At 38.8% G+C, this 27,225-nt stretch overlaps 1 protein-coding gene across 5 annotated transcripts in view; it reads left to right on the top strand.

Annotated features, from left to right (window-relative positions):
• VAV3 (vav guanine nucleotide exchange factor 3) overlaps positions 1-27,225 on the top strand; it is a 308,707-nt gene that overhangs the window by 209,530 nt on the left and 71,952 nt on the right. For 4 of the 5 annotated variants that reach the window (XM_089686619.1, XM_089686621.1, XM_089686618.1 and 1 more), the window contains 4 exons: positions 6,043-6,144; positions 9,742-9,833; positions 16,455-16,477; positions 22,035-22,077. In XM_089686619.1, the coding sequence (XP_089542745.1) occupies positions 6,043-6,144; positions 9,742-9,833; positions 16,455-16,477; positions 22,035-22,077 (260 nt within the window). The remainder of the gene's footprint in view (positions 1-6,042; positions 6,145-9,741; positions 9,834-16,454; positions 16,478-22,034; positions 22,078-27,225) is intronic. The other variant, XM_089686620.1, reaches the window with a different exon arrangement.

The following is a 27,225-nucleotide window of genomic DNA, read 5'->3' as shown; positions in this document are numbered from 1 at the left end:
AGTTAGTTAGAATATGACTGTCATTAATTGTATCCATAAATGCTAGGTAAAATGTATATATAAAAAGTATATATAAAATAACAATGCCCAGTCTATGATTTCCATAAAACATAAAAATAGATCATAAAAATGGATAATAAAAGTGATAAAATGACCAGAATTCAGTATTACCTTAGATTGTGAATAGAGCAACAGGATCTCTTGCATAGTGGTTTACATTAAAACCATGTTAAAAGGTCTTTAGAATGTCTCAGCAATGACTTCTGGATTCTTTCTAACTATTTCCAAGTGATCAACTATTTTTGGGAGACGTTCTGGCAAAGTATGCTAAGTATGCAAAGGAACTCAGAGTCTCCAAGATGTCCGAGGTCAGTCATGTTCGGCTTCTGACGTCATCAATGTGCGATGCATTTCTGAGCATGCGCAGGGCGAGCGTTGCCCAGCGCACTCTTTCATCAGGCAGGGCCTGTCTGCTCAGAAACGCATCGCACATTGATGATGTCAGATGCCGAATGTGACCGACCTCGGACATCTTGGAGACTCTGCCAGGCTTCACCACCTATGCTACACACACATAGCACCATCTGCTGGCAGACCTAGGCTATCTCCCTCTGGTACAGTCACTCCTAGCATCTGGCAAAATACGTTTTACCTCTTCACCACTTGAGCTTGCTTTTAATTTCTAAGATGTGAGTTACTACTTATCTTTTTATTAAATATTGCTACAGTACACACTTAGAGACGCTGTGTTGCTTTGTTCCTTTTACTGCAGAGTGCACTTCGCTCCATCACAGCTTGCCCTCAGTGCCTACTTGACTATTCCTGCCCATTGCACTTCGTACCATCTACATGGATTACTGCACTATGCTCCTGTCATTTTCCTTTCATTTGAGAGAGGAATTTGGACTGCAGAGTTTGTTCAGGTGGCAGTGGAATGCACGCCGGTATGTGAAACCCATGTGCGCCTGTGCAATGCGTTCCAGCCGCCATTACGGTGAAGGGCACGTCACAGGAAATACGGCAAATACTGCGCCTGCGCACTACTCTCCGGACGCCGTTCAACAAATAGGAATTAAATACAAAAGAAATGGGAAAGAATAAACCAGAAATAATTGTGAATGTATAAAAATGTATATAAAAAAATTAAATAAATTATATACATATATATATACATATATATATATATATATATATATATATATATATATATATATATATAAAACAAGGTACAAAATACCTTGGCTACAGAAACCTCAACTTTGGAATTCCAGGGGGACTGAATGCAGTCTGTTGAATAAATACTTATAGCAAAATAGGATCCCCCTTCCCACGGTAGTAAGACCTACAGTACCTTGCTACTCTTCTCACCCCACTCATAGTCATAAAAAGTAACAGCCTTCCTGAAATACTTAACTTTGCTTGATCATTCATTCAAATACTTTGAATGTATAAATCACTCTTCTATGGCGTTGTTATCCCTGCTGAAGAGATAGATCACTGTTGAATCAGACCAGCAAGATTTCCCTTCAGCAATGCCAAGCAGCTTCCTGCAGGAGCTTAGTCATTTGCTTCTTCTCTGCAATGGTGGGGTTCTCTGTTTGAAGCATAATGGTGAGATAAATGAGCAAAACCAATAGTGTGCATTGTAAGAAGACATCCCGGTCTAAGGGAATGTGTTGGGATTGATGGCTTTGTGCTCCTCCTATATAGTTTGCATCCGGTGGCATGATTTTATTTTGATGTAAAGCTCTGATTCCTGTAGATGTAAATGAGCAGCTCTGTGCTTTCATGGAGCACATACTGAGTGTAGGGTATTTAACTTAAAAACGTATAGCTGTAAATATTCTTCAATAACCTGCAAAAAAATACAAAATTGACTTGTAACCAGAGACTTGGTTTGATCAATCTAAAGAGAATGTAGTAGCTGTTTTGCGTATGAGTATTACATATGTTAACCCCCCCCAAGTGGTCACATGATCAAAAAGCTCCCAATCGCAAGTATGCTACTGTAGTTATCCGGTACCTGCCGATAACTCTGCAGGGAGTGTGCAGGGTGTGCGCTCTCAGCAAAGGAAGATGTTTACATATGGCTGCATATAATGCCCACCCGCAGAGAGGACGAATATTTGCTTTTGTGTGCTGAGTATTTCCATTAATGCACAGGGTGTAGGGAGACACACCTCTAGTCCTTGCATGGCAGAAGTCCCTGCATAGTCCCTGCATGGCAGGGTGGCTCCATAGGGTGCTTCAAGTGAAATGCGACAACCTGAAAAAAAAAACCTGGGGCAGCGATCATGGCACCAATTTAAACATGGCACCATCTTACACTGGAACATAGGCAATGATTAAAAGATAAAGAAGCTGCTTACTAAGTGATTAATCATCTGCTAAAAGTACTTATTTAAATTTTTTTAAAAATGTAACCTGTTCGCCCTGGCCATACGCATATATGCGGCCACTTGGCAGGCGGCCCTTAACACCGAGCGGCTGCATATATGCGGTCCTGTTAAAACAACTTACTGTGCTGAGAGTGTGCTCCCTGCACGCTTCCAGCACGGTAGCCAGCGGGGATCAGTAAGCTCATAATGCATACTTGTCAATAATAGCGATCACATGCCTCGAATGCCTGCCAACACCTCCCGGCTTTTAGAACTCTTAAAGGGCCAGGAGGTGGTCGGCTCCAAGGGGTTAAATAACAAACATGTCAGTTCTGCATAGAACAGCCCTAATCCTCATCGTCTTAGTTCCTCAATTGATTCCACTATGGCCTCCATGTCCTTTGGGGAGAGAGACAGCACTGACTTGAGACTGGGCTCAGGTAAGTATTTAGGTACAAAACACGGAAATGCAATTATTTTAGTAAACATAAACTGCTATATACCTTTTCTCATCAGCAGTTATTGTGGTCTTGTGACTTCTATCAGTGTCCAACAGAGCACTGGTTAATGCTTGTAGGAGGACTTTTCAATCTAAACTCGGGGCTGCAGGACCCCTGATGCTCTGTCTGGACAGTGCTGATTGGCCCTGTGCTGATCACATGCACTCTCCCAAGAAAAAAAACACCTCTCTATTAATACACACCAAGCTGAGCAAGTGCAGCTTGTCTCCAAGCCTCTGTTCTATCAGGAGTTCTATTGGGGACATTAGAAGGTGGGGATCAGAGAAGATATGATCAAACATCCTTTTTAAACAATGTATAGGATTATCCCCTTATGTTCCACACTGAGTATAACAAGCATGCTTTACTGCATATACAGACTGATTTTACTGTTGTGGATTTAGTAACACTTTAATGGAAAAAAGCCTTCAGTTTTCACAAGCACTTTAATATCACTTTAACACAGTTTACTTGTGGAAAGTCTATCCAAGCACTTTATCTGTATGGGGCTGCTCCTGTCTGGTTACATTGTATATTATCATGGTATCTTGCTGACTGACATTTTAACATTTGGAGAGAAGGAATGACAATTTAATTCAGCTGTGTATTTTATATAATTCCACCTGGGCCTCAAAGCAGTTTGCTGGCTTTGAAATAACATATATGAAAATATTCAGGAGACATAAGAAGTGCAATGCAAGCATGTAGAAAGACTTCTAAATACTAACCTTTCCTTTGTGCATTGTGTTTGTACACTAAGGGACCTAATGTAGGAATGATTTAAATTGATATTTCACCACTTCTTTCAAGAGAAATGCCAAATTAGATAGTGTCTTCTATTTATAGAACAGCTAATGGCAATGTTTCTGCCATATGTGAGTACCGGTTTTATAGGTAATCAATCCAATCTAGAAAGACAATCCACCATTTAGATGTTTAAATAATTTTCCTAACCCTAGATGTAGCGTAAACCACTACTTCCAACAGAGATAGAGTGGAGAACGTACCTATCTTGATTTTTTGTTTCATTCATTTGCTATTCTTGTTGGTTAAGCAACTAGGAATGAGCAAAGTTAAGACTCCATTCCATTGCTGTATTATGGTAAAGTGAAACGTAATGTGCATTGTGGTGCCACTGATGCATGCTAACAACTGAAGATTGTACTTACAGTGACCCTAAGCTCTGGTTTTAAAAAAATAAGACTTTCTTCAAGTATGTATTCTTAATTCAAAGAAAGTACCTTCTCTTGTTCTCTACATCCTTCTATCTCTTAATTCTATATTTTGGATGCTATGATCTGACTTGCAGTTAGAGGGTGGCTACATTCATTCTCCATGATCCCATTGCATGTAGCATTATAGCCACCAGAGACGGACTAATGACTATAGATTATGGACGATGGGATTTGTAGTACATGACCAACTTATGTGCACTGCATGTTTTAAACAAATGGAAGTAAGAAGGAAAAGGAGAGATTCAGGATGTTACAAGGAGGCAGAAAAACATAGTAAGAAACAATTTCATGAAAAAACTGACGGCACTGACTGATGGCACTGACTGACGGCAATGACTGGCGGCACTGACTGACAGCACTGGTGGGCACTGGTGGGTGGCACTGATGGGCACTGGCGGGAGGCAACAGCTGGGCAGCACTGATGGGGCACTGCTGGGTGGCACTGCTGGGCGTTGATGGGAGGCACTGCTGGGTACTGGTGGGTGGCACTGCTGGGCATTGGTGGGTGGCACTACAGGGCACTGATCATCAGGGCAATGATGATCAGTGTCGATCTGCTCTGTGACAGCTGCCGGTTATCGGCAGTATTTTCCTCGCGCTGTGACAGCATGAGGAAAGTGCTGCCGATAACCAACATCTGTATTTACTCCGTGATTTGCTGTGTCATTGGACACAGTTGATCACGTGGTAAAAGGCCACTGTGATTTGCCTTTTACCTCATCACGTGACTAGCTGTGTCCGTAGGACACAACGATCATGGAGATCACTGGTGCGCGGCACTGGGGGCGCGTTCTGGGAGGACGTTATATGACTCCCTCCCAGAACTGGACAACCGCACTGTAGCAGCCATTTGGCTATAGTGCGGTTAGCAAATGGTTAAGCAACTGTAGCCCACAAACCCAGAAGGAAGACTGGGTGAAGATGGAAGCATCTGCAGCAATGACAGTGCTCCGCTGGAGGGCTTCGTTTTAAGGTAAGTTTTTGCATACTAGCACATTACGATATTATCTTGAAGCAGCAAACTTATTTTTTTACGAGTTAATACCACTTTAATTCACGATAGCGCTTTACACAATGATTGGGTATTTAGAGTGAACAGGAATTTGCTTTTGACATGATTGGATAACTTGAAACACCAAAACAGTGCACACACCCAGTGTCCAGAAACAGTTATATCACAGAGATTCAAAGCTTAATTGAACAAGCTGAAGTTAGAAGCTGATTTGGCTACCATGCACAGCTACACCTGATTCTGAGTGCACCCGTTTTACTAAATCTTCCCCCATGTATTTCTGGTATGAAGTTGGCACTTTTGGCGGTGTGGAGAGTTGGGTGCACCAAATGTTCTACTTCAGTGTACAAGTTTTTCTGTATCTTTAAGTTGCCCTTTGGACTGTTTCTGGACACAAGGTGTAGATTTACCTCTTATTTTATATTCTTTCACATTATTTTTGAATATATTATATGAATATGTTTATTTATATAATTGATTGTGTTTGACGATGTGCATTTTATTACTTGTTTATTATAGATGTAGGTATACAATAAGTGTATTGTTTTGTAAACGCACATTCAATTATAATTTGGTCTCATAATTTTATGTGGGTTTGTGCACTGTTTTGGTATTTGTAGTTGAAATTTCTTGTATCCAGCTATATTTGGTGCTGCATTTCTGCGTGAATTCCATTTTTTGTTTCGTACGTTTGGATAATTGAAGTCAATATTTACACAGTTTTTGAGTAAACATCATGTTAATAGGGATTGAGAGTTGGTGAAATTGCATGAAGTGTATTGTTTTGGGTGCTAAAGGTTGTGTACTTACAGGCTGCAGTGATGGCAATTCAGTCCTGCAGATGTAATACAGGAAGGCAAGATTTTGTAGGTTTTCTGCTTTTAGGTAGTATGTTAATGTATTATTTCTTTATATAGGTCTAACATTCGGCCAGATAATGCCTTAGAAAACAACCATGACTTCAAGATGCATACGTTTGACCGTGTCACATCCTGCAGCGTGTGTCAGATGCTTCTCAGGTAACCTGTCCAATGCTATAATATGCTGTTAGGGCTCTCTTTAAATGGGCGGACAGAGGTCAGTAAAAACAGGCAGCTGAGACATAGTTATACCGCTCCCCAGCTGCCGACCCAAATTGTAACAGTACATCCAGACAAGACTGTACACATGCTGATGCCATTGCAATTTTTACTCAGGATGCAAAGTTTGACTGCCTGTCAAACTCGCCTATTGAGTGCGGCATTACAGGATTACATCAGGAGGTGAGTAGGCAATATAACGTCTCCTCACCTCCTGCCCAATGCCCTTTGAAATTGATACACTATGCAATGCAGTTGATTGCTGGCAAGCAAAATCACATTGTGGATTCTTATATTTCTTGAGGCTTTTTATATCTGTCATGGTTGTGAGATATGTTGTCTTTACACTTGATGTCCTATGTCAGTCACTCTAACAACTGATACAAAGCTAAATAATGGATTCCTAAAGGATTTTGTGCAATGCAGAATTAATAAATAATTAGGATGTCTACCTGTAAGAATGATGCCTTCATTACTTCTTTAGTGGAACGGGAGTAGAATCAAATAATTGTTTGTAAATCTCCCCACTGGAGACTTTGAGCAATATAAAAGGCCAGGGAATGGGGTTATTCAATCTACTGGTGCCTTCACAGCTAAGAAATTCAATTTGGTTTGAGTTGGTCTTTAAATGGCAGGTACATGTTCATACACCTTTCACCAAAAAGTCCTCCTCACCCTCATAAGCAGCCCTGTATGTTATAATACTTATCTCTGATTAACCTCCTGAAAAAAAGCAGTGTACTTCCTGGTATGTGAGCGTGCCTAGGCACTTCTGTACCTACAGCCTCGTAGCTGTATATCTTCAGTGTGAGATCCAAGATGCCGCTGCCTCTGCCTACTAGTGAGATTTGGAGTGAGATTTGGTGATGGCACTACAGTGCTATTCCAAGATGAAGCAAAACCTTACCTCTACCAAAATGGCCACCTCCACACACGACGTAGACCAAGCCATGGTAAGTCAGTAGTATTGAAAAGAAGAGCTGATGACCAGTCCCGTGCCCTCTGCCTGCCTTTTTTTGGGGGGAGGCTGCTTTCAAAGTTCAATTCCTTTTCAATGCCCAGTGTTGTGACTTACCATAAGTCTAGGCAATCGCTGCGGAAGTGGGAGTGGGTACCTGTCCAATTCGGGTACCCGTTCCCCCCCCTCTGCTCCCCAAAGGTGCCAATCTTTAATGGGGAGCGGGGACCAATCTTTAAAGCGGAACTTCCCCTTTTGAGTGGAACTCCGCTGTAAGGATTGACAGCTGAAAAGTTTAAGCCCAGTGTACAGTCTTGATTTTATTATGTGAGCCAATAATGATATTTGTTATGGAAGATTTGATAGAGTTGCCACCTTTTCTACATTTGGAGAGTTGATTCTACATGGGTCAACAGAAACCCCAGGCTAAGCACTCTTATCACACAGCTTGAGGGTAAAGTTCAGCTGTCTGCTTTGGAAGTTTGGTGACTCACATAAGATTCTGATATGTAACATGAAATCTTACCTTATAGTGTAATATTTATAGTTGATATAGACTTTATACACTGTGTTAACTAGGAAACTGTCCATTGATTGGCATAGACCCCTGTGTTCTAAATAAATCGGGGTGACTTGTCCATCCTCTTTCTGCTGTTAGCAATTTAAAGCAGTTTAGCTTTTGCCCTGCACATTTTGCATGCCATGTATTGTGTAATGATCTTTAAAATAGAATTCTGAGATATAAATAACTAATATTAAAAATGCTCCCTCCCCCCAGACACCTATGCTAACTAACATGTTTAAAGAAAAAGAGTGTATAATTACCTATTTTCAGGCCACTCCGGTCTGATCACATGATCCTACTCCCCTGTGTCAGCCAGTGGCGGCTTCGAGGGACAGGAGGGAGTGCCAACAACAGATGGTTAAAGTGTTACTAAACCCACAACAGTAAAATCAGTCTGTATATGCAGTAAAGCATGCTTGTTATACTCACTGTGGAACCTAAGGGGTTAATCCTCGGCATTGTGTAAAAAGGCTGTTTGGTCCTGTTTTCTCTGCCCCTCCTCTTGTTCAAATGTCCACCTGTTAAGACAGACTGAATCCATAGTCACTTGCACATGCTCAGTTTAGTCTGTATTGCTAGAGAGGTTTTTATTTTTCTTGGGAGAGTGCATGTGTTCAGCACAGGGCCAATCAGCACTGTCCAGACAGAGGTCAGGGGTTTTGCATCCTCTGAGAGCAGAAAGAAAACTCCTCCTACAAGCTTTAACCAGTGCTCTGCTGAAGTCACCAGACTGCTCTAACTGCTGATGAGAAAAGGTATATAGCAGTTTCTATTTACTAAAATAATTGCATTTCCATGTTGTGTGACCAGATATAGTGAATGCAGGGTCCTGGGTTTAGTAACACTTTAAGCCTAAGAGTAATACCACCGCTCCCAGGCATTACCAGCCATTGTTGAGTTCAGGTTACACAGGTTAGACAGTATAGATGTTAGAAGGGGGAAGGGGACATTTTTAAGATTAGTTAAGTAGAGCCTGGAATACCGGTTTACAAAAGATATTTCAAAATTACATTTTGTGTATGCGAGGGTTGATTTACCTTATTCAAAGATTGATCTTTTTTTAAGCTACTTAGTAGACATGCCAAAGGGAAGCTATAGCCTTATGCTGGATAATGTTTCTTTTAAAACTTCTAGTTCTTAATGGAACTGTAGTTCCAGCATTGCAGTCTCTAGTTGTACAGATAAAATGATATTTACACAAAGCTAGAAAGCCTGCAGAAAAATATGATGAATTTAGCTGTCAGAGCAATGTGCAGTGCTGACAAGCATTAACCACATAACTTATCCCTGGAGAGCTGGGAGCACATGAGTAATGCAAATGGAGACCACCGAGTGGGGGAATAGCTACACACTAGTCTTATGGTTAGTTAACACCACTAAACATTTTGTTGCTTATCAAGAATTTAAAGCATGATATCGGTGGCTGATTCTCCTCCTTTTCATTGGATGTGTAGAGAAGTAACCAGAAAGAGAGAACATCTCAGTGGCAGGGAGGGGCACTGTGATTGCACAGTAGGATATGGAAATGGAAGGATTACCTCTAATGCCACCAGATTCCCTCAAGGCTCATTGTCACATCTGTGACCTTGGTGATGTATTGCTGATTGATTGAGGAATTTTTGTATGGATGACAGGAGTTTTTATTGGTTGGCATACACTAGTACATGACATTAGGCTGAAGTCATTCTGAGTAATATCCAATGCAAAATTTAAACATACCCTTAAAAAATGCTTCCTGATGTCAGAAGGCAATTGCACGTCTCACTATAATAAGCCCAATATTGCCATTATGTCATGAAGCCCTTGATCTCTCCCCTACTCATTTGCTGGATGCTATGCTGACGCACAGCACTGTAGAGTGTAATGACAATGTATACACCAAGTATCTATCTCTCACTATTTTGCATACTCTAAGTACCTATCTCTCGCTATTTTGCATACTTTAAGTACCTGTCTCTGAAGGATTGTCTGAGTCTAGGTCCGCTTTAACCTTGTTTAATTTTTTTTTTCACAGAGGAACTTTCTTTCAGGGATATCTGTGCTCCAAATGTCGGACTGGAGCTCATAAAGAGTGCCTGGGCAGAGTGGAGACTTGTGGGCGTGCAGGTATGAGATATTGATGGGGAATGCTGCCTTTTAATGAGATTGTAAAGCAAAGCAGGAATAATTAAGGTTTATTCCGAGTGTGATGTGTTTTTATTGGCACACATATACTCTTAAAACTGCCATTTATATGCGCAATTAGAGTAGCATGTGAGATTCATGAGGACTCTGACCCTCCTTAATTATCATAAGAGTATCAGGGGAGAAAGCCAGGAATTGCTACTGAGAATAACCCCTTCCCTGCCACATGACAGGAGCCGTATCCTAAATGCAATGTATGCCCTGTGCTTAGCAAATGTGCAAGCATAATGAGGACCGTGTGCTGTATTTTAATGGCTGCTTTGTGGCACACATAATAATAATCAGAAAAATATTGCGCTGCATACTGGTACTGAGTATCGCTGCAGTAAAACAGAGATGTTTTATCATAGGACTTAAGAATTACCATTCACGTTTAGATATGTGTAACTACATGATATATACAAAAGTTTGGTAAAACAATAGATTTCTTAGGCATTTAGAAGGAGCTAAATGTTACTCACAAAAGATAAAGTCTTGCCTAAAAGCTCTGCAATTCTGAACTCCAGCTTGCAAGTCAACACTCCTCCAGGGTTACCTACAAACCACCTTCAGATGGAATCATGGGCATTCTTTAGATTGCATTTTCCTGGTCTTTTGAGGTAATGAATTATAAATAAATCGGGTGGTATCCGACTCCCGTAAACAATAAGAATGCAGTGCCTCCAGCCGTTACGGCAAATAACTTAATTAAATAATATGGACACCTTTACAAATTTATCACCACACTGTAATTTTCCTTGAGTTCTTTTCACCAATGTGATTTCTTACCATATACAAAAATATCGCCAATTTGATAAATAATTTATTTATATACAAAAAATATTTATATATATATTAATACAAACTAATCAACTGGTGATGAGTATTTCCTACACACAATCAAAGGATAACCAAATTAATTTCAATTTCAAATAGGTCAAATGTAAAATATATATCACAACAGCTTAACTGACAAAAATAATCTTGCAGTGGTTAGTAAATCTTAGTTATTAGTACTCAAGATATAATTTCCAATTCCTGCGGCCGAAGGGAATTAGGAAAATATTCCTGATATAATATGCACAGAAAACACTTCAGATATTCCAAGAAAACAATACAATTTCAATACCAAATATAGAATAAAAATAAAACTCTATTCCACAATCAAAGCAATTTCCTTAAGCAACCAATTCTCCATACACTATGCAATCTCAGTTTGAACCATCAATGCAATTTTAAAGTGGTTTGCAATGCCTATATATATGCCTATATATATGCACAATCTTATTATTACAGCACAACATTACTATTATCACGATTCTAGTAAATTCTAAATGAATAAAAAGTTTTTGCTACTTTGACACAATTTACCACCACTCCCAGATATAGCGGTCACTGAGATATTTTGGTGGAACAGCAGTCTTCTTGTCAGGAAATGAGTAAAAATTGGATGGGCAGGCAAAAGTTATCCTCTGGTCAAAAATAGGTTCCTTTAGGCGGACAAAAAGGTTTTCAAAAATAAGTTCTTCAAAAACAGTCTTCAAAGGCAGAGTGTTTTTCTCAAGAATCTTCAAAAGTAGTTTTTCCAAGACGTTTTTCAGAGTAGGTTTTCTTTCAGATTAGGTTTTTTTAAAGAGTTTTTTTTCTCAAGCAGAGCGTTTTTCAAGAAAGTTTTTTCTTCAAGAGAGTTTTTCAGAGAAGGTTTTTTTTCAGAATAGGTTTTTTTTAGAGGTTTTTTCTTAAACAGAGCGTTTTTTTGAGAGAGTTTTTTTTTTCAAAGTAGGGTCTGCATATCAAAATATGTCTTTATATCATGTCCATTATGTTTAATATGGTTTTGTGGCTCGTCTTCCTTATATGGGAACTATATTTTGATGTCTGTCCATTGTTCTGAGAATGGTAAGATCATATTCCTATAATTTGTTAGGCATTTTATCAGCTATTGCTTGCGTGTTACTCCAGTCCATCATGTCAGATGTTTCATATTTCTCCACATTCTGATGTAGGTAAGTATGTTGGTAATTATTTGCTTTAAAAGCTCAGATATAGTCTCCCCAAATCACTATTCATCTCATATGTCATTATGACTTGATGATATCCTGTTTATGCTTTTGTATGTTTTTCTTTTGTAGTTGCCAACTTTATTAAATTGATTTCGGTGCCATGATATATATTATAAATATGTCAGTTTTTAGTTTAAATCCAGTTTTGCAATTGGGTTTCAAAGTTCGCTGCCAGAGTGAGCACCTGGGAAGTGTATTTGAGAGTGTGTGATTAGCTGTCTATTGTCTGTGTCCCATTGATAAACATTTAGTTGACATATGACTCTGTTCAATGATAGGTGTCTCTATTCCCGGCATAGACTGATGTCCTTCTTATGAATGAACCTCCATTTAAGGCTTTATTTTGTAATTGAAGAGTATTTCTTTAATAATTTATTAATCAAAATCACTACAGCATGGGGTTTAGACACATACACATTTATAAATATTTTTTTTTTGAAAGATGCTTATTTTATAAATAATATACTTCAGTAAGAAAGTATACAATATCCAGGGTACAAGATTCTAAACTCACAAGTAATATAACCAAAAGGTAAATGACAAAGCTACACAGACCCCGAATAGGATCATTATGGTAAGCAAAATGTGAAATTGAAAAGAAAAGACACAGAATAAAACAGAAATCACTACAATTCACACACAACACTCAAACCAGCACCACTCTCCTCCCTCCCTTCTCAGGCAATGGGAACTTATCCATAAAGAGACTAGACCCCCTAGAGTAAATAGTAACAAGAAAAATTACATGAGGGAAGAAGACAGTTGTGATACAGTAATATCCCCCCAGAAGGAGTCTGAGAGATCAAGCCATGGCTGCCAGATTTTAAAGAACTTCTTAGAACAGACCTACCCCTGATAGATCAAATTAAATTTGGGTATATCCACATTCATTATATTGTAGAATTGCTGTACTGACGGCGCAGCAGTACTTTTCCAGTTCAACAAGATAACCCTACAGGCATAGAAAAACAACAAGCAAAGTGAAGTATGAGCATGGGGTCTGTTGGACTAGAAGCTTTAAATTAGTTTCCAGAAAGTAAACCAAATCTTTCCAGAAGGTAGACAGAATTGGGCAAACCCAAAACATATGTAGGTAGTCTGCATCCCCAAACCCGCAACGTGGGCAAGAGAATGTAGACCCAAATGCCATATGAGTCAACCTAGCCAGGGTGTAATGCAATTGGTGGATGAACTTAACTTGTATTAGTCTATCAGCAGTACTAATAATATCTTGAAAACAAACTTCAGTGGCTTCATCCCAGCCCTCTTTCATGAGCCCAGGACCAGAGCCAGCCAGCCGTGAGAAGTCTGAAATGGGTTAGCCCCAGTAACCTGGAGACGATTGTAAATGTTAGTGACTAATGGCAAGATGTCCGGAGTAAATATCAAAATTTCCAGAGAGGATTCTGGGAGCTCTAGGGTCAAAGACCCAAACTGCGTCCTGACAGCATGGCAAAGCAACAATTATTTAAAGAAAATTTGTTGGCTAAGCCATGTTTGTCCTTCAACTGGCCAAAAGTGACAAAATGATCATCCTGAAAGACATTGGATAAGTGGGTAACCCCAAAACGACCCTTCCAGAAGGAGTCTGGGTGGTCACAGAGCTCAGAAAAAGTATGGTTAGGCCATAACGGAGTCTTGGGCGACACCCCAGTGGTATCAGGGGATAATATTTTCCCTCCTTCACGCCATGCAAGAAAGCACACATCTACTGGTGAGTGGGATTAGACATATTTGGTTATAATCACAATCAACACATATTTTAATGTATATGTGATCCCAGAATATAAAGTTTTTTTTATATGTGTCTGTGTTTATTCATTTGCAAATGTAGGCTGTTGTGTTTTTATTTCTTCCTTGGCTGTGAAATACTTCTTGGTCCTGCCAGTTCCCTTTCGGTTTTGTTTCAATCTGACCACACTAATTATGAATCTGTCCTAATGTGGTCAGTATGTGTCTCTGTCTTCTAGTTGGCAGCTACAATACACATAAGCAGGACGTTCTTGTACTCCTGTGGTCAGACTTCTGCTGACATGCCCCCTTCCAGCCCTACACAGCTTGAGTGACAGTGGCTCGGGTATGACATCAGCAGAAGGAGGGAGGAGGGTGTGGTTAGAGCCTCTACCTATTGCATCTGAGACATGCCCTTGCCCAGCCCTGCACAATCTGAATGAAAGCAGCTGGGGGATTGTGATGTCAGCAAAAGTTGCCAATCATCACCAGGAGTCTCCACCGCTACCCCTCCAAACCCAGAATGCATCACTGAATAACACTGTGACCACCTACAAACAATAAAAAAACAGTCTTTACAATGCATTTTTTTCTTCTTTCTCAAATGTCTTGCTGTATATTTGTATTGCTCATTGTTTAATGATTAATGTATGTAAAGAAAGACTTCATAAACACTTTAAATGTACAGTTCAGTCAAAATTGCAAATTATAATCTGATATGAATACAAGGAGCATAGTCTACCTGCTGAGCAGTTCATTTTTCATACGTACTGGTTCATGTGTGAGCTTTGCGAATGACAACAAGTGTGTCCAAAGAGCGCTTATAATGACCACAAAGGATGATGCTGTGCAGAATCCAGATCGAAATGTAAGAAGTCTCCAGTGCTCAGAAAGGTAAAAAACAACACTGCTGGAGTGCTGGTGACTTCTGCTATTCTGACAATCCAGTGATCCTGGACACATTTGTTTGTGACACTGGAACACCCTCCTTACTGCTTCTCTACTGCAGATATCCTGATGAAAACAAAATATGACATTACTTAGACGTTTCTATCCACCCTATTTAGATTTACTCCATTTCTGATTGTTGACACAGAGCAGAGAATGAGGATGGTAATTGTTATCTATAATTACCTACAATCCACCATTTAGTGAAATTCTGGTCATTCTCTTTGTACTAGTGGAAGTGTCAAATCAAGCTGACAGTAGAAGTGCAGTGGCTGCCAAGATAGGGAAGAGGGGTCAGGGAGCATTCTCATATCAGGCATGTCTCCTCTCTGAATCTATGGTAGTGTCGTATTTACTGTAAGCATGCTTTAACTCTGAACACTGTGCCCTGACTTTGGCTAGGTAGACCTATATAGCACAGAGGCCACTGCAAACACAAACACTGGCGGTATAGAAAAATACAAGTAGTGTATATATTGTATAACTTAAGGGTTTTCTTTTTTTGACTGGGATGTCTCTTTAGAGACCAACTCCGGGAAAAATAATAAGCAAACAGGGAGGGCCATAAACAGATTTATTTAGTGCAGTCTCTACTGCAGTGGATAAATTGCAATCTGTCTATGCCCAGGTTTAGGCTTTAAACTGAAGTATAGCTAGTTTTTTAATGCATTTACAATAAGTGCAAACATTTTTAATGTTTATGATGCTCTGCATGGGAACTAATCAAAATTCCATAGAAATTAAAAAAAGTGGTATTAAAACCAAAACCAAAAATGTAATATATTGCAACTTACCAATCATTAGATGTGGCAGCTGCATCAATTTTCTTTTCTTAGGCTTTTTTCTCCCTGTTTTCACCTGGTGATTGGGACAGTAACACACACTCTGTATTAGAGTTCCCCCACTCTGGATAAAGGAGCACAGGTGGCACAGCAGGCAGCAGCATTGTTAGTCTGGGGGAGAAGCAAGTGTTAAATGTATTAGCATATTTAAATACAGTAACTAATTGCAGCCAAACTCCAGCTCACACTTTAATCAGTGACAGCAACTGTTTTTTTTCCCTTTTGGGATAAAGGTTTTAAATGAATAAATAAAAGTTGATCATTTTAACCCCCCCCCCCCCAAACACCAGTGGTAAATGGTTTGTCTTATCTATGTAAACTGATAAATTCTGCTGCAGAGCTTGAGCTTTTGAAAAACAACTTACTGGCTTGATCGCCAGTTAAAAAAAACAGAAGGAAAGCATAAAAAGAAAATGAAAGGAATGATTCAATGAACATGAAATAAAAATTGGTAAGGTGCAATATAATAAATGTTTGCTTGTGGGTTTAATGCTGCTTTAATTAAACCCTTCCTGCAAAATAAGCTCAATGTATAACTGTATCGAAAAACAATTAGTTTTTTCTCTATCAGTGGAATTTAACATTTGAAGTGCATTAGCCCCCTTTCAGCTTTTCAGACCACTAACAAAGTGATGGTTATTAGTTTATAAAATATATGTTCAGGGCACAGATGTCCTTTTTAGAATGCATCAGTGTTAAATTTGTTTTCAGCCTCAGTGATATTTCCCTGGGTGCCCTTTCCAGCTTTCGTAGTCATAGTATGCCATAGGTTTGTGTTACAGACAGCATGATAAATAAGCCTGTCAGAATGCACTTGTTACCTGACAGCAGGAGAGAGCGGCAGGTAGAGGTATGCGACCGCCCCTTATCCCTTTACAATCACTGAAAACACCCAGAATAGGAACACTGTGCTTTCTGTACACAGTTGCAGTGCTTTCTTATCTTTCCACCTGTAATGCCGATTTTCAATTTTCTTCCAGACTCTGGAACACTGAAGCATGGGGTAGGTTAGTTTTAATATCTTTATAGTTTTCTTTGTGTAACAACATACCAGCATGTGATGTGCAAATGACAATTTAGGTGTTTTTACAGAACTGTATAAGGGAAATGTCATAAAATCAAGTGATTGCTGATTTATTTACTTTCAAAACATGTATCAAATGTACCGTGTTACTACATTTATTTTAGGTCCTATATAATTTAATGGAAAGAAATCCTATATGGTCCTGATTCTTCAGCTTCAGTATCACCAAAGAAGAGCTAAAATGACATAAGATAACATTGGCCGAGGCCATTTAAGTAGGCTTTAAGCACTACTTTGCTCTTCTTAATTGATCTTGCAGCTTACTGTCATATGGCTCATAGCACCAGAGCTAAAGTAGGTTTCCTGAAAGTTCGTCCTGTTTATAAAATTCTTTATTGACAAGAAATGTTTTAAGGCCAGTTCACTCCAGGAATCACACAGGAACTCGTTGCATGTTCCTGTGCGATTCATGTGCAGAGCAGTGCATTTTTGAATAGACTGAATCGCACTGGACTGCACCAAAAGTAGTGCAGGCTCTAGTTTGACAAATGCCCTGAAACAGGATAGCAGGGTATTTCTGTACCATAATTATACAAACTCAAAGTGCTTACCACTAATATGTGCAATGATAGTCAATGTAAAAGTTCATAAGTGATCAATGTCTATAGTCATCTTCACCAAACTTCACACTAAGAGACATAAAAGTGTAGTCTGTTAGTGCAAATATTCCCTCAATGCAAATATTCCTCCACGTGCAAATATTCCTCCAAAAATGGTGCAGAGATCACAATGTTGTGCCCCAATCCAGTGTTCCCATACTCACTGACAACTGTGGACTCTATCGCACAATGTTAAGAGTCATAAGGGCTTGTACTGCAGATATCTTGGAATTGCTGGGACTTGTGTTCCTCCTTAATGACCACCTCTCCACTGTGATAGTAGGACTCAGTGGCTGGTTTGTTCTCACATGTAAAAGGAATGGCAGGAAGGGCCCACATAGTATAATTTCTTTTAATAAAAACACACACTGGATTGTTTACACTCACTTAAAAACATGGAAAAAAGAACAGGATCGCTGGACCGGAAGTGTCTCACCGGCGTGCGTTCCACCGGCTGGATATGACATCACTAGTAGTCTCCAGCTACGCATTTCGACCTTCACATTGGGTGTCCTCAGAGTTAACTTACTTCTGTTCCATGTGATCTGGTGCTGGCAAATGCACTGCATTTGCAACCTGTGTTTGGGGTGTCGTTAACATAACATTTTGAACGCATGGAATACGGGTTTCCCACACCAGATTCTGGTGTAAACTGGTACTTAAAGCAAACTTTTGTCTGAAAATACTTACCTCCACTCCAGTGGTGCAACACCTGCAAGTTTCATTGACATTGCTGACATCTTCACTCAGCCTTCTTCAAGGTTCACGACCTTTAGAAATCTTGATTGGCCAGGCTGTGATGATGTAATTTCCGCACACGTGCACTGGAGTTAATTTATCCTGGCAGATGCAGTGATTGTATAGTGTATACTGTGAAGTAGTTTGCAAGGAGGAAGGTGTAAAACCCTTAATGCAGAACAGTCATAGTGGGGTTGATTTACTAAACACAAACTGTTCACTTTGTCAGAGATCTTGCTTAGTTAAAGTAGAACTCAGGGCAAAAATATTATTTTTACATGCAGTGGGGCCGTGCCCACACTGAATGGGTAAATGCTCATTTTTGTCCAGGGTTTGAAAAAGTGTAGATATACTTACCCAATCTACTGATCCTCCAAGCGCAAGACCGGTCCCTGCCACTCCTGCCCCCCCCCCAAATGCTAGTGGTCTTGTCTTGTCCACGGGCTGTTCTTGATGCCATCACGCCCATAGACTGCCTCAGAACGTGGGGACAGCTGGAACAGTCCACCTCTGGACTTGGGGAGTGCAGTTTTCCGGAAGATTGGAGTGCGGGATAAGTATAGCTTTTGCTTGCACCCCTGGACAAAACAAGCAGTTAACCCATGCAGTGTGTGCACATCCCCACTTCATGGGAAAATAAAAATTTTGACTGGAGTTCTGCTTTAATAACGTAAAGCTCTGCTGACTTTCATTATTCAATAATGTGCAAGCAAATGTATTTTTTTTGCTATTCTCCTTGCCTATATATTCTTTCCAAAGTTCACTGCATTTACTAAGTTAAGGGAAAATGTAATTGCACAGTAAAACTTCTTTTGAAAACTGAACAGCCTATTTGCCTTTAGTAAATCAACCCAACATGTCTCTTTTGCAATAACAAAAAAACCTTCTTGCTTGCAAATTTTACATTTTTTTACTAAAGTTCTGCTTTAAGAGATAGCCTCAGGCATTATAATTCTGCCTTTAGGTGTATATAAATGGACAGATATCACCCTGGAAATAACTGACAAGGAGATTTCTGCTCTTTACCATGGAAGTCATTATAGCTGAACCTGCCATGATCCTTGCTGGCATTGTACTCACTCTTTCTTTCTTACAAATGCAAGTTTGAAAATCTTGGTTTATGATTATAAGCAGTCTGATGCAGTCCATCCAGATTAGATAAAATTAATGACAATTGTAACATTCTAGGTGCAGAAAGGATCACTAGGGTCTTAAATGGTTTTAGAGCTTATTGGGAAATCATCCTTTACAGATGGCCATATTCAACACTTAATCAGTACAAGTGGTCATTTAGAGTACAGCAAAATTACCATCTGAAAGGTATCTGCTAATGTTCAAAGTGATCATGAACAATGACCGTTATGTTAAATAACCACAAAATAGGTTACATTTATTTGGTTACTTACAATCATACTGATAATGCATACATAGTGAATCTGCGTTGAATCTTCTTATGAAATATTTTCCGTGTATGGCCAGATTTACATGACAGACAAGCCTCCTCCTCAGGGTGTTCTTTATGTTTTTTATGCTTCTGACATCTACTCATTGACTCCTGTTGTTAATGTGTAGAAAGACACCCTTGGGCAACAGACAGGAACAGCATGTTCACTTTATCCACATTTACACTATGAAGCATGCAGTGATTGCTGCACACAGCATACAAGAAAATACAACTTTTAGCTAAGAAACATTAAATACAAATGCGGTCTAAGTTCATAGACAACTAGTAAGGTTTTCAATGGCTATCTAGCATATATTCCAACATATTTTATATAATAGGTGCTATAAATGTGTAAAAGTGTTATGTTTACAAAAAATAAAGATATGAAATGTGAAGGTGGTACACTGGGGGTCTTAAATGTTAAATACTTTTGACCTGTCATCAAAATTAAGTTAAAGCCCAGCTCCAGGTTGTTTTTTCATTTTGTACATTTATTATTTGTTTATTGGTCCTTTGGTGCATATATACTCTGTTGCGTATCATTGTGCCTTTTATCTAAAAGCTTGTTTTATTGTTTTTTTCATTTACAGTTCTTAGATTAGAGTAGTATATGTTATTATAGCTACCTAAAAGATTGAGAACGTGGAGAGCATATGTCAGAAGAAACAAAAAGAGATTTGTTAAAGCACATCTAAATTCAGCCTTTCAAATATCATATACAGTAAGCTTTAATTTCTAATATTGAATTTCAAAAGTTGTTTTCACGCTTTTTAAATCCAAAGCTTTTATGAAATAGTACTTGGCAATCCTGCCATGAAGGTAATTGTTCAGCCTCTTCTTGTTACTGGGTGAAAACTGTCTCTCAAATGGGCTCTTGTCACCTTGTTACAAGTTTCCCTTGTAGAGAATACAAGTAGCTATGCTGGCACACATTGCTCAGGCATGGTCAACTGTTGTCACTCTCAGGAAGCCTGAACGGAGCAAAGAGGTGCAGCCGCCAATAGAGCAAGTGTCTGTGGGCAGGAAGTGGCTGAAAAAGGCTAGAGGATAACAATAGCTTTGAGATGCAAAAAGGATGAAAAAGCATGAAAACAGTATATTCTGAAAAAAAAATAGTGGTTTATTACACACTAGGCTTTAGCAAGCTAAATGCCATTCATGCTGGGTTTAGATCTATTTTATACCTTAAGCCTTTGTGGACCATAAGATTATGAAACGCCAAAAGAATCAATTTTTTGTTTTTAAAGTTCGTACACTTCAGTTGCTGTAACTAAGCCATTTCATTAAATAATTGGCAAAAAGCTAGATCCATTTGTTGATAAGAACTAATATTTTGACTCAAACCGAAAAAAAAAAAGTATTTTAAGTTCTTAATTAGATGATACAGGCAATTAAAAACATGGGACAAATACGTCCCTTGGTCCTCAAAGGGTTTTTAACAGGCAATTGTATTCTATTATTAAAAGGGAAGCATGGCCAAAGCGTTTTTGGCCATATTTCTCATGTGGGTCACAGGAATGCACTTGCTTGTGCTCACCTGTGACCCAGAATCAGCTGACAGTGGTCTGCTGTCAGCTGCCATCACAGGCCCATTCCAGACTCTGCAGGGATCCTGACAATAGGGTTGGGATCCACTCAGATGCCTTACGGGCAGCTGGCTCAGCCTCTCTGCTGCTTGGAGCCTGAGCCAGTCGATTCCGCTCCCTCCACAGTAGTGTTGCCAACCTCCCACAGCATTTTTTACTGATAAAACATGGAACATTTACTGATGAAGCAACTTTTTTATTGACAACCCAAAAAATTACATTAAAAACTAGGACAATCAATATTTAAACAGTAAAAAACACAATGTGGAAAAACTGACAATACCCATAAAAGTAATTTGACTGGTTTACTCTTAAAAAGTCAACACAGCATGACAAATTATCAGCCCCTCATATTTACAGACAGTTGTAAAAATCACTGATTTTTACAAACTGTCAGTAAATTTACTGACAGTTGGCAATGCTGCTCCACAGCCTGGCATTCCAGTGAGTGCTGGAGGGGTAGAGCAGAGAGCTGTTGACTGATAATCATTACTCTCTGCTCAGTGAAGATCAAAAACTGAGTGATCAGCTGTTATATGATCACTCAGTTGTCAGACTTAGAGCTGGTGGGGGACAGCTGCAGCATCAGACAGCTGCTGCAGCAGGTAGGTAAGTCTGTATGTTAATTTTTACATTCCTACACTTCTCCTTTAAAGTCCTCCTCTCAGGTATCAATATGTGTTTGTTGCTGATCTTTATTAAGATTTTAACAGTTTTTGCATAAACATGGACAAAATGAAAAGAACTTTGCCTAGGATTGCAACTCCGGGGACTAATTAGAAGTCAGCTTATAAGAACTAATCAGAGGTCACAAAAACTTGATGTGCTTGCATTAGTGAAATCCAACCCGTGTTTCTTTGGTTATTTATCACCTTTACACGCCATGTATTTTTTTATAAATTTGGGTTCCCCTTGAACAAACAATCAGGCACCTGCATATACACAAAACTTGATTTTGAGGAAAGGTTACAAAATGTCAAAATAATACTGAGATGACATCTTTCAAGTAGTTGATGCTCTACAGCTAGTTTATTCATAAGGATTCTTGGTATTAGTGGAAATGAATAGCTTATAAATGAACTGACTTTCTATCTTTACATTTTTAATAGAAAGAAAATGGGCCTCGGAGGACAATAAGACACACAGATTCAGGTTGTCTCTAGAAAATGGTCTTTTTATACCAGGCTGCAATGTTGTGTTCTATGCTTGTAAAACAGTTTATTGTGAGTCTTTACTATTCAGATGCACCACCAAAAGTTGACTCTCCAATAATTTACCAGCCCAGCTTCTAATTTCCAGTTTTGTGTAATAACATTATTCTGTAAAGGCATTTTTCCACAAGCAGTATGATCAGACAGTAAAACATTTTGAATTGGTAACTGCAGTATGTACCTAATATCCAGGTTGCCTGGATTGCATCTGGGCAATTTGGATTGGATAGCCACACTAGCTCTTCAATCTTCATATAGCAGGACTGATTTACCATACTTTCCAATCAACTGTGAACTATGGCACCATGCTAAAAGCAATAATGCTGACAACAAAAGTGAAACTGAAGGGTTTATCTCTTACAGCCTAAGGCAAACAAAATCTTAACTATAAACTTTGCCTCCTTAAAGGATAAAACTAACTAATCTTAAAAATGCTCCCTCCCCCACCTAACACATATTCTGGCTAACCTGTGTAAGAATGATTTGAATGCTTACCTATTTTCTCTGGTCTGGTCATGGTTCAGCTCCCCTTTGTTAGCCAGCAGCTAATGGAGCTTAGTAAGAACAAATTCACACCCCAGTATGAAAGTTCTCTTTGACCAAGCCTAGGTGGGCTGGGTGAAACACATCACAGAGCATGGCCAGAGCGCCGGCTGAGGCCATCCTATCCCACACACACACATCGGACTCATGGGGCTTGTTAAAGAGGCGTCCGTCCCCACACTGCATTCAGAATGAAAGTTAATATAAATCCGGTAAAGAAGTGCTTTTCTGGGCAATTAAAGTAGTAGCAGGCATCTTGTTATTTTTGCTCTTAAGTTTAGCAGGACTCATTTTAACAGGACATGCTTGCTTAAAGTGGTTCTAAAGCTAAAATGTTTTTTAACTTAATGCATTCCCTGCATTAAGGTAAAAGATGTTTTGCCACTTGCTGTGCCCCTTTTCTATCTAAACACTTACCTGAGTCCTGTATCCATCTATCGCTGTGCCCTTCTGCAGTTCATCTCCCCTGTCTTTCTCTTCTCACAGGATGTTCATGCAACAGCGGGAGCCATTGGCTCCTGCTGCTGTCAGTCAAACCCTGAGAGCAGGGGGCAGGGCCGAGCCTTTCTGTGTGTATCGTTAGAAACACATAGCCTGGCTCGGGAGACAGCCTGTACGTCTTATTATGGGGGCATACACAAAAGAGATGGAGCTGAGAGCGCCAGCGGGGGACCCTGTGCTATACCAATGCACAGAGTGGGTGAGTATAATATGTTTATTTATTTATCTTAAATATTCTTTATTGAAAACATTTTATCAAACACACAATCCACTATTTAATTTAACTCCTAACAGTTAACATTTAAATATTTCACTCGTACCTTTACACAGTCTGTGTACTACCCCCTTCCTCTGTATGATTCCTCAAATTCATTTTTTACTTTACAAACAATACATAAACATTACGTCACCTTTTATAATTACCTTTTATATTTTCGCCTTAAGCACCACTTCTATTAAGGGTCCCCAATATACCTCTAAGCCTGCATTCTTTACCAACCATATATGACTTTCTTTCAGGTATTCTTCTACTTCCCTTACCACCTGGACTACTACCTGCTCTCTCCCAGATCTCCAAAAGTTGATCCTTCCCTAGCTATCCAGGGTTTCCATTTTCTCACAAATTTCTTTATACATCCCCACTTAATATATACCAATCTTCTTTTCCTTATTGTATCCTCCACAATCCTCAACCATTCTTTGCATGTAGGTGGTGCTACTGCAAGCCATCTCTGCGCGATCAAGTTACGTGCCTGAAAATGTTTATTATTTTAATTTTAAAAAATCACATTTAGAAATGCTTTAAAGGTATGGCTGTCAATCAGATCTAAACTTAAAAGTTTAAGGTTAAGTAAAGCTATTGAAACTTTAATGCACTGTAAAGCATAAAATCCTACATGTCAGCTGTAATAAGCAGTTGCTGTGGCTCTAAGGTTCTGGTACATTTGATTCGTACCAGTGCGCTAGGATACCAATATAAGCAAAGTCTTCAATCAAAGTGAATGAGGAATCTGAAAGTGGTGTACACAATACAGAAGTACTGTAGTTCAATTGGCTTAATAATGGTCCTTAGGTCAAGTGACCTAAGGATGAAAAAGAACAGAGTTTTTAGTTTACTGAATCATGTACACAGTTGGATAAGCTCAACATAATATGTCCATTAAGAGTCTTTAGAGAGAATTTTTAATAACCTACCAAATCTATTATCACAATAGTAGTCAGTAAAAAACAGCTAAGGCTTAGTCTAGATAAAGTGTTCTCTAACATCTAATTAAAATGCAGGGGAGTGTAAGGAGTGCTATAGCTTTCAGCCAGAAGGAGAACAAATGTAATAACTAACTAGACATCACAATACTTTGCAAGGACATTTTCTGTTAGTTCAGTATTTCATTTTTAATATTTTTCTTTTGACCCTGACTCTTCTTTTATTGTCAACCCAACATTATTTCTGTGAAAAAAGAAATATATGTGTGACTGTGGTTTGCTATGAAGACAATAACGTTGTACAGTATCTACTTATCTCTAAAACTAACCTTTTGTATATAGTTTGGGTCCATGGATTACTGATCTTTTTAATGTGGGCTGGTTACTATAAGGCCTCATGCATACTGCTGCTCCTAAATGTGAGTTTAGAAACTTTTGGCATTTTTTTGCTAAATTCCCTGAACTCAACTCAATAAAAGCCTATAGGGGAGATTTCCTAAAGCTGGTTCACTCAGAATCGGGTGCAGCTGTGCATGGTAGCCTATCAGCTTCTAACCTCAACTTGTTAAATTAGGCTTTGGCAATAAAACCTGGAAGCTGATTAGTTTCTATGCAGAAGTGACCCTGATTTTGCACTCTCCAATTTTTGTACATAAAACCCTATGTGACCAAGCATACATAGGCTTTTATCAGAGTTTAGAAACAGCAGGTTAAGGGACAGTTAAACATCATCTGAACTCAGGAGAATCGCATTTGGGAGAGGACTTTTTTGGCCAAAAAATTGGCAAAAAAGCATGTAAATGCACCTAAGCGCTAACTATGTTTACCAATTGGGTGTTTATTCATTTCAATGGCAAGTACGCTGGCCAATGTCCAAGCGCTAAACAAGGTACTGCTTTAACAAGAAGTTTTTGCCACGTTTAGCGTTTTTCTGTGGCCAGTAGAATAAACATTCCAGAGTACATGGAGCCTAAATTTCTCTGACCACATAGTAAATAAATAGCTGAGTACAAAAATATGTAGGGCTCATTGAACTCTCTGGGTAACACACATATTAATATAGAAGAGTTAAATCTTCTGCTTTCCATTTATTGCTGACTTTGAAAGACCTTGTATACTGCCAGGCAGGTGAATAGAGCTTAGTACACATGGGACACTGTCTCTTAGTACAAGGCCATGTACGTATACTTTAATCCACAGAGAAATCAGGACACATAACTGGAGAGTACAGAAATCGTTTTGGACAGTATGTTTATAGGAATAGTGTAGTCCAATATAAAATATTCCCATTAAACTCTAATATGTATTCATTAAAAATATCTTTCAATGCATTTTAAATAATTCATCAGTCTTTATGTTAGTCTCGTGTAGTTTCTGACCCAGTATTATTCGGACTAGGAGAGGAAGGGGCAATACAGCAAGCCAATTAAGCTTTACTACATCTCACAGGGAGTTGGCTGATATGAGGGGAGAACACAGGGATGATCTCATTAGTGTGTTGCTGCTCATTCACTATCAAATCACAGGCTGGGGCAGTCCTTTGCCAAACTGCATCATAGAAAAGTAATGTCAGGTCCTATTTCAAGCCATGACTTTTACTGTTTATCATCACTCACACTTTAAAAAATACAGAGACAAAAGTCTAGTTTACCTAGTTTTTTATTTAACACAACTGAAGAACTGAAGCTTTTATATTTGTAAGTAGTTGTTGCTCAGAGGTCCATTTTTTTCTTACTTAAAGCTGAACTCCAGGAATTCAGGAACTTTGTAAAAACTGCATGCATACCATGAGTTAATCTAAACCTTATTCAATCAGCGCAACACACCCTAAAATAATACAACAGTGCTCTGAATAACTTCTGCTAAATCACTAAATCAGTGAATTCACAATGCCTGTACCAAAATGAATAACACTATAGTGTAGTGCAACAAACTAATATCTCATATAAAAATGAATAAAAAAACAATAATTAAAGTCTCCTCTAGCTGATGCTCTCATTTCATATGTATTATAGAAAATAGAAAAGTGGAACCATAGTTCATTCTATTTATAAAACAGTTTATTAGTACCTAGATTAAAAACACTTACTAGATGTAAGAAACAAGCCAGCATATAATGTATATTTTGTTACATGGCTCTCCCCGGATGGTTACATGATTCAAACATCTAGGGCTCAGCTCCTTCTACTTATACATGCTATGCCCCGAATTTGGGCTTCTTCAGTAGTACTCTATACCACAAGAGCATTCCATCATGTACACAACTGCCTTCATTGTGCATATGATGAAATTTCTAATTTTATAAATGTTACCTGTAGCTGTGGCTAAAAATTATTTTCTTCTTTTGTTGTTATGCACACTAGTTTTACATGCTTTACATCTACCACATGCATTAAAACCTTTTAATGCTGGAAAGAGGTTATTATTATTATTAATAGGAGGATCTAAAACCCCAGGCGCTAGCCTATTCCTTAATGTTGGTGCTTTCATATTCACAAATTTAGGCTGGGGAGTTAGAATCCCCCCAAGGATCTTATCTCTCTGAAATATACCCCAATGTCTCTTTATAATGCTCTCAATCTTTTTACTTTGGACATTATAATCCAACATTATCTTTATTTCACCTTCTTTTTCTATTATCTTATCCTTATCTTTAATTAAATAATTTCTGTTAAGACCTCTTACCTCCTCTACATCTCTCTGTATATCCTCTTGATAATATCCTTTCTGTATAAACCTCTTTGTTAAATTTTCAGATTGTTGTAAATAATCACTTTGTATAGTACAATTTCTCTTTAAATAGACAAACTGCCCTGTTGGAATGTTAAACAAATAAGATTTT

The sequence above is a fragment of the Staurois parvus genome, unplaced genomic scaffold (assembly GCF_062004578.1).
Source record: "Staurois parvus isolate SC_StPar_1 unplaced genomic scaffold, SC_StPar_1.0 ptg000402l, whole genome shotgun sequence".
Lineage (NCBI taxonomy): Eukaryota > Metazoa > Chordata > Amphibia > Anura > Ranidae > Staurois > Staurois parvus.
The sequence above is the reverse complement of the archived record's forward strand: the minus strand, read 5'-3'. Positions and strand labels throughout refer to the sequence as shown.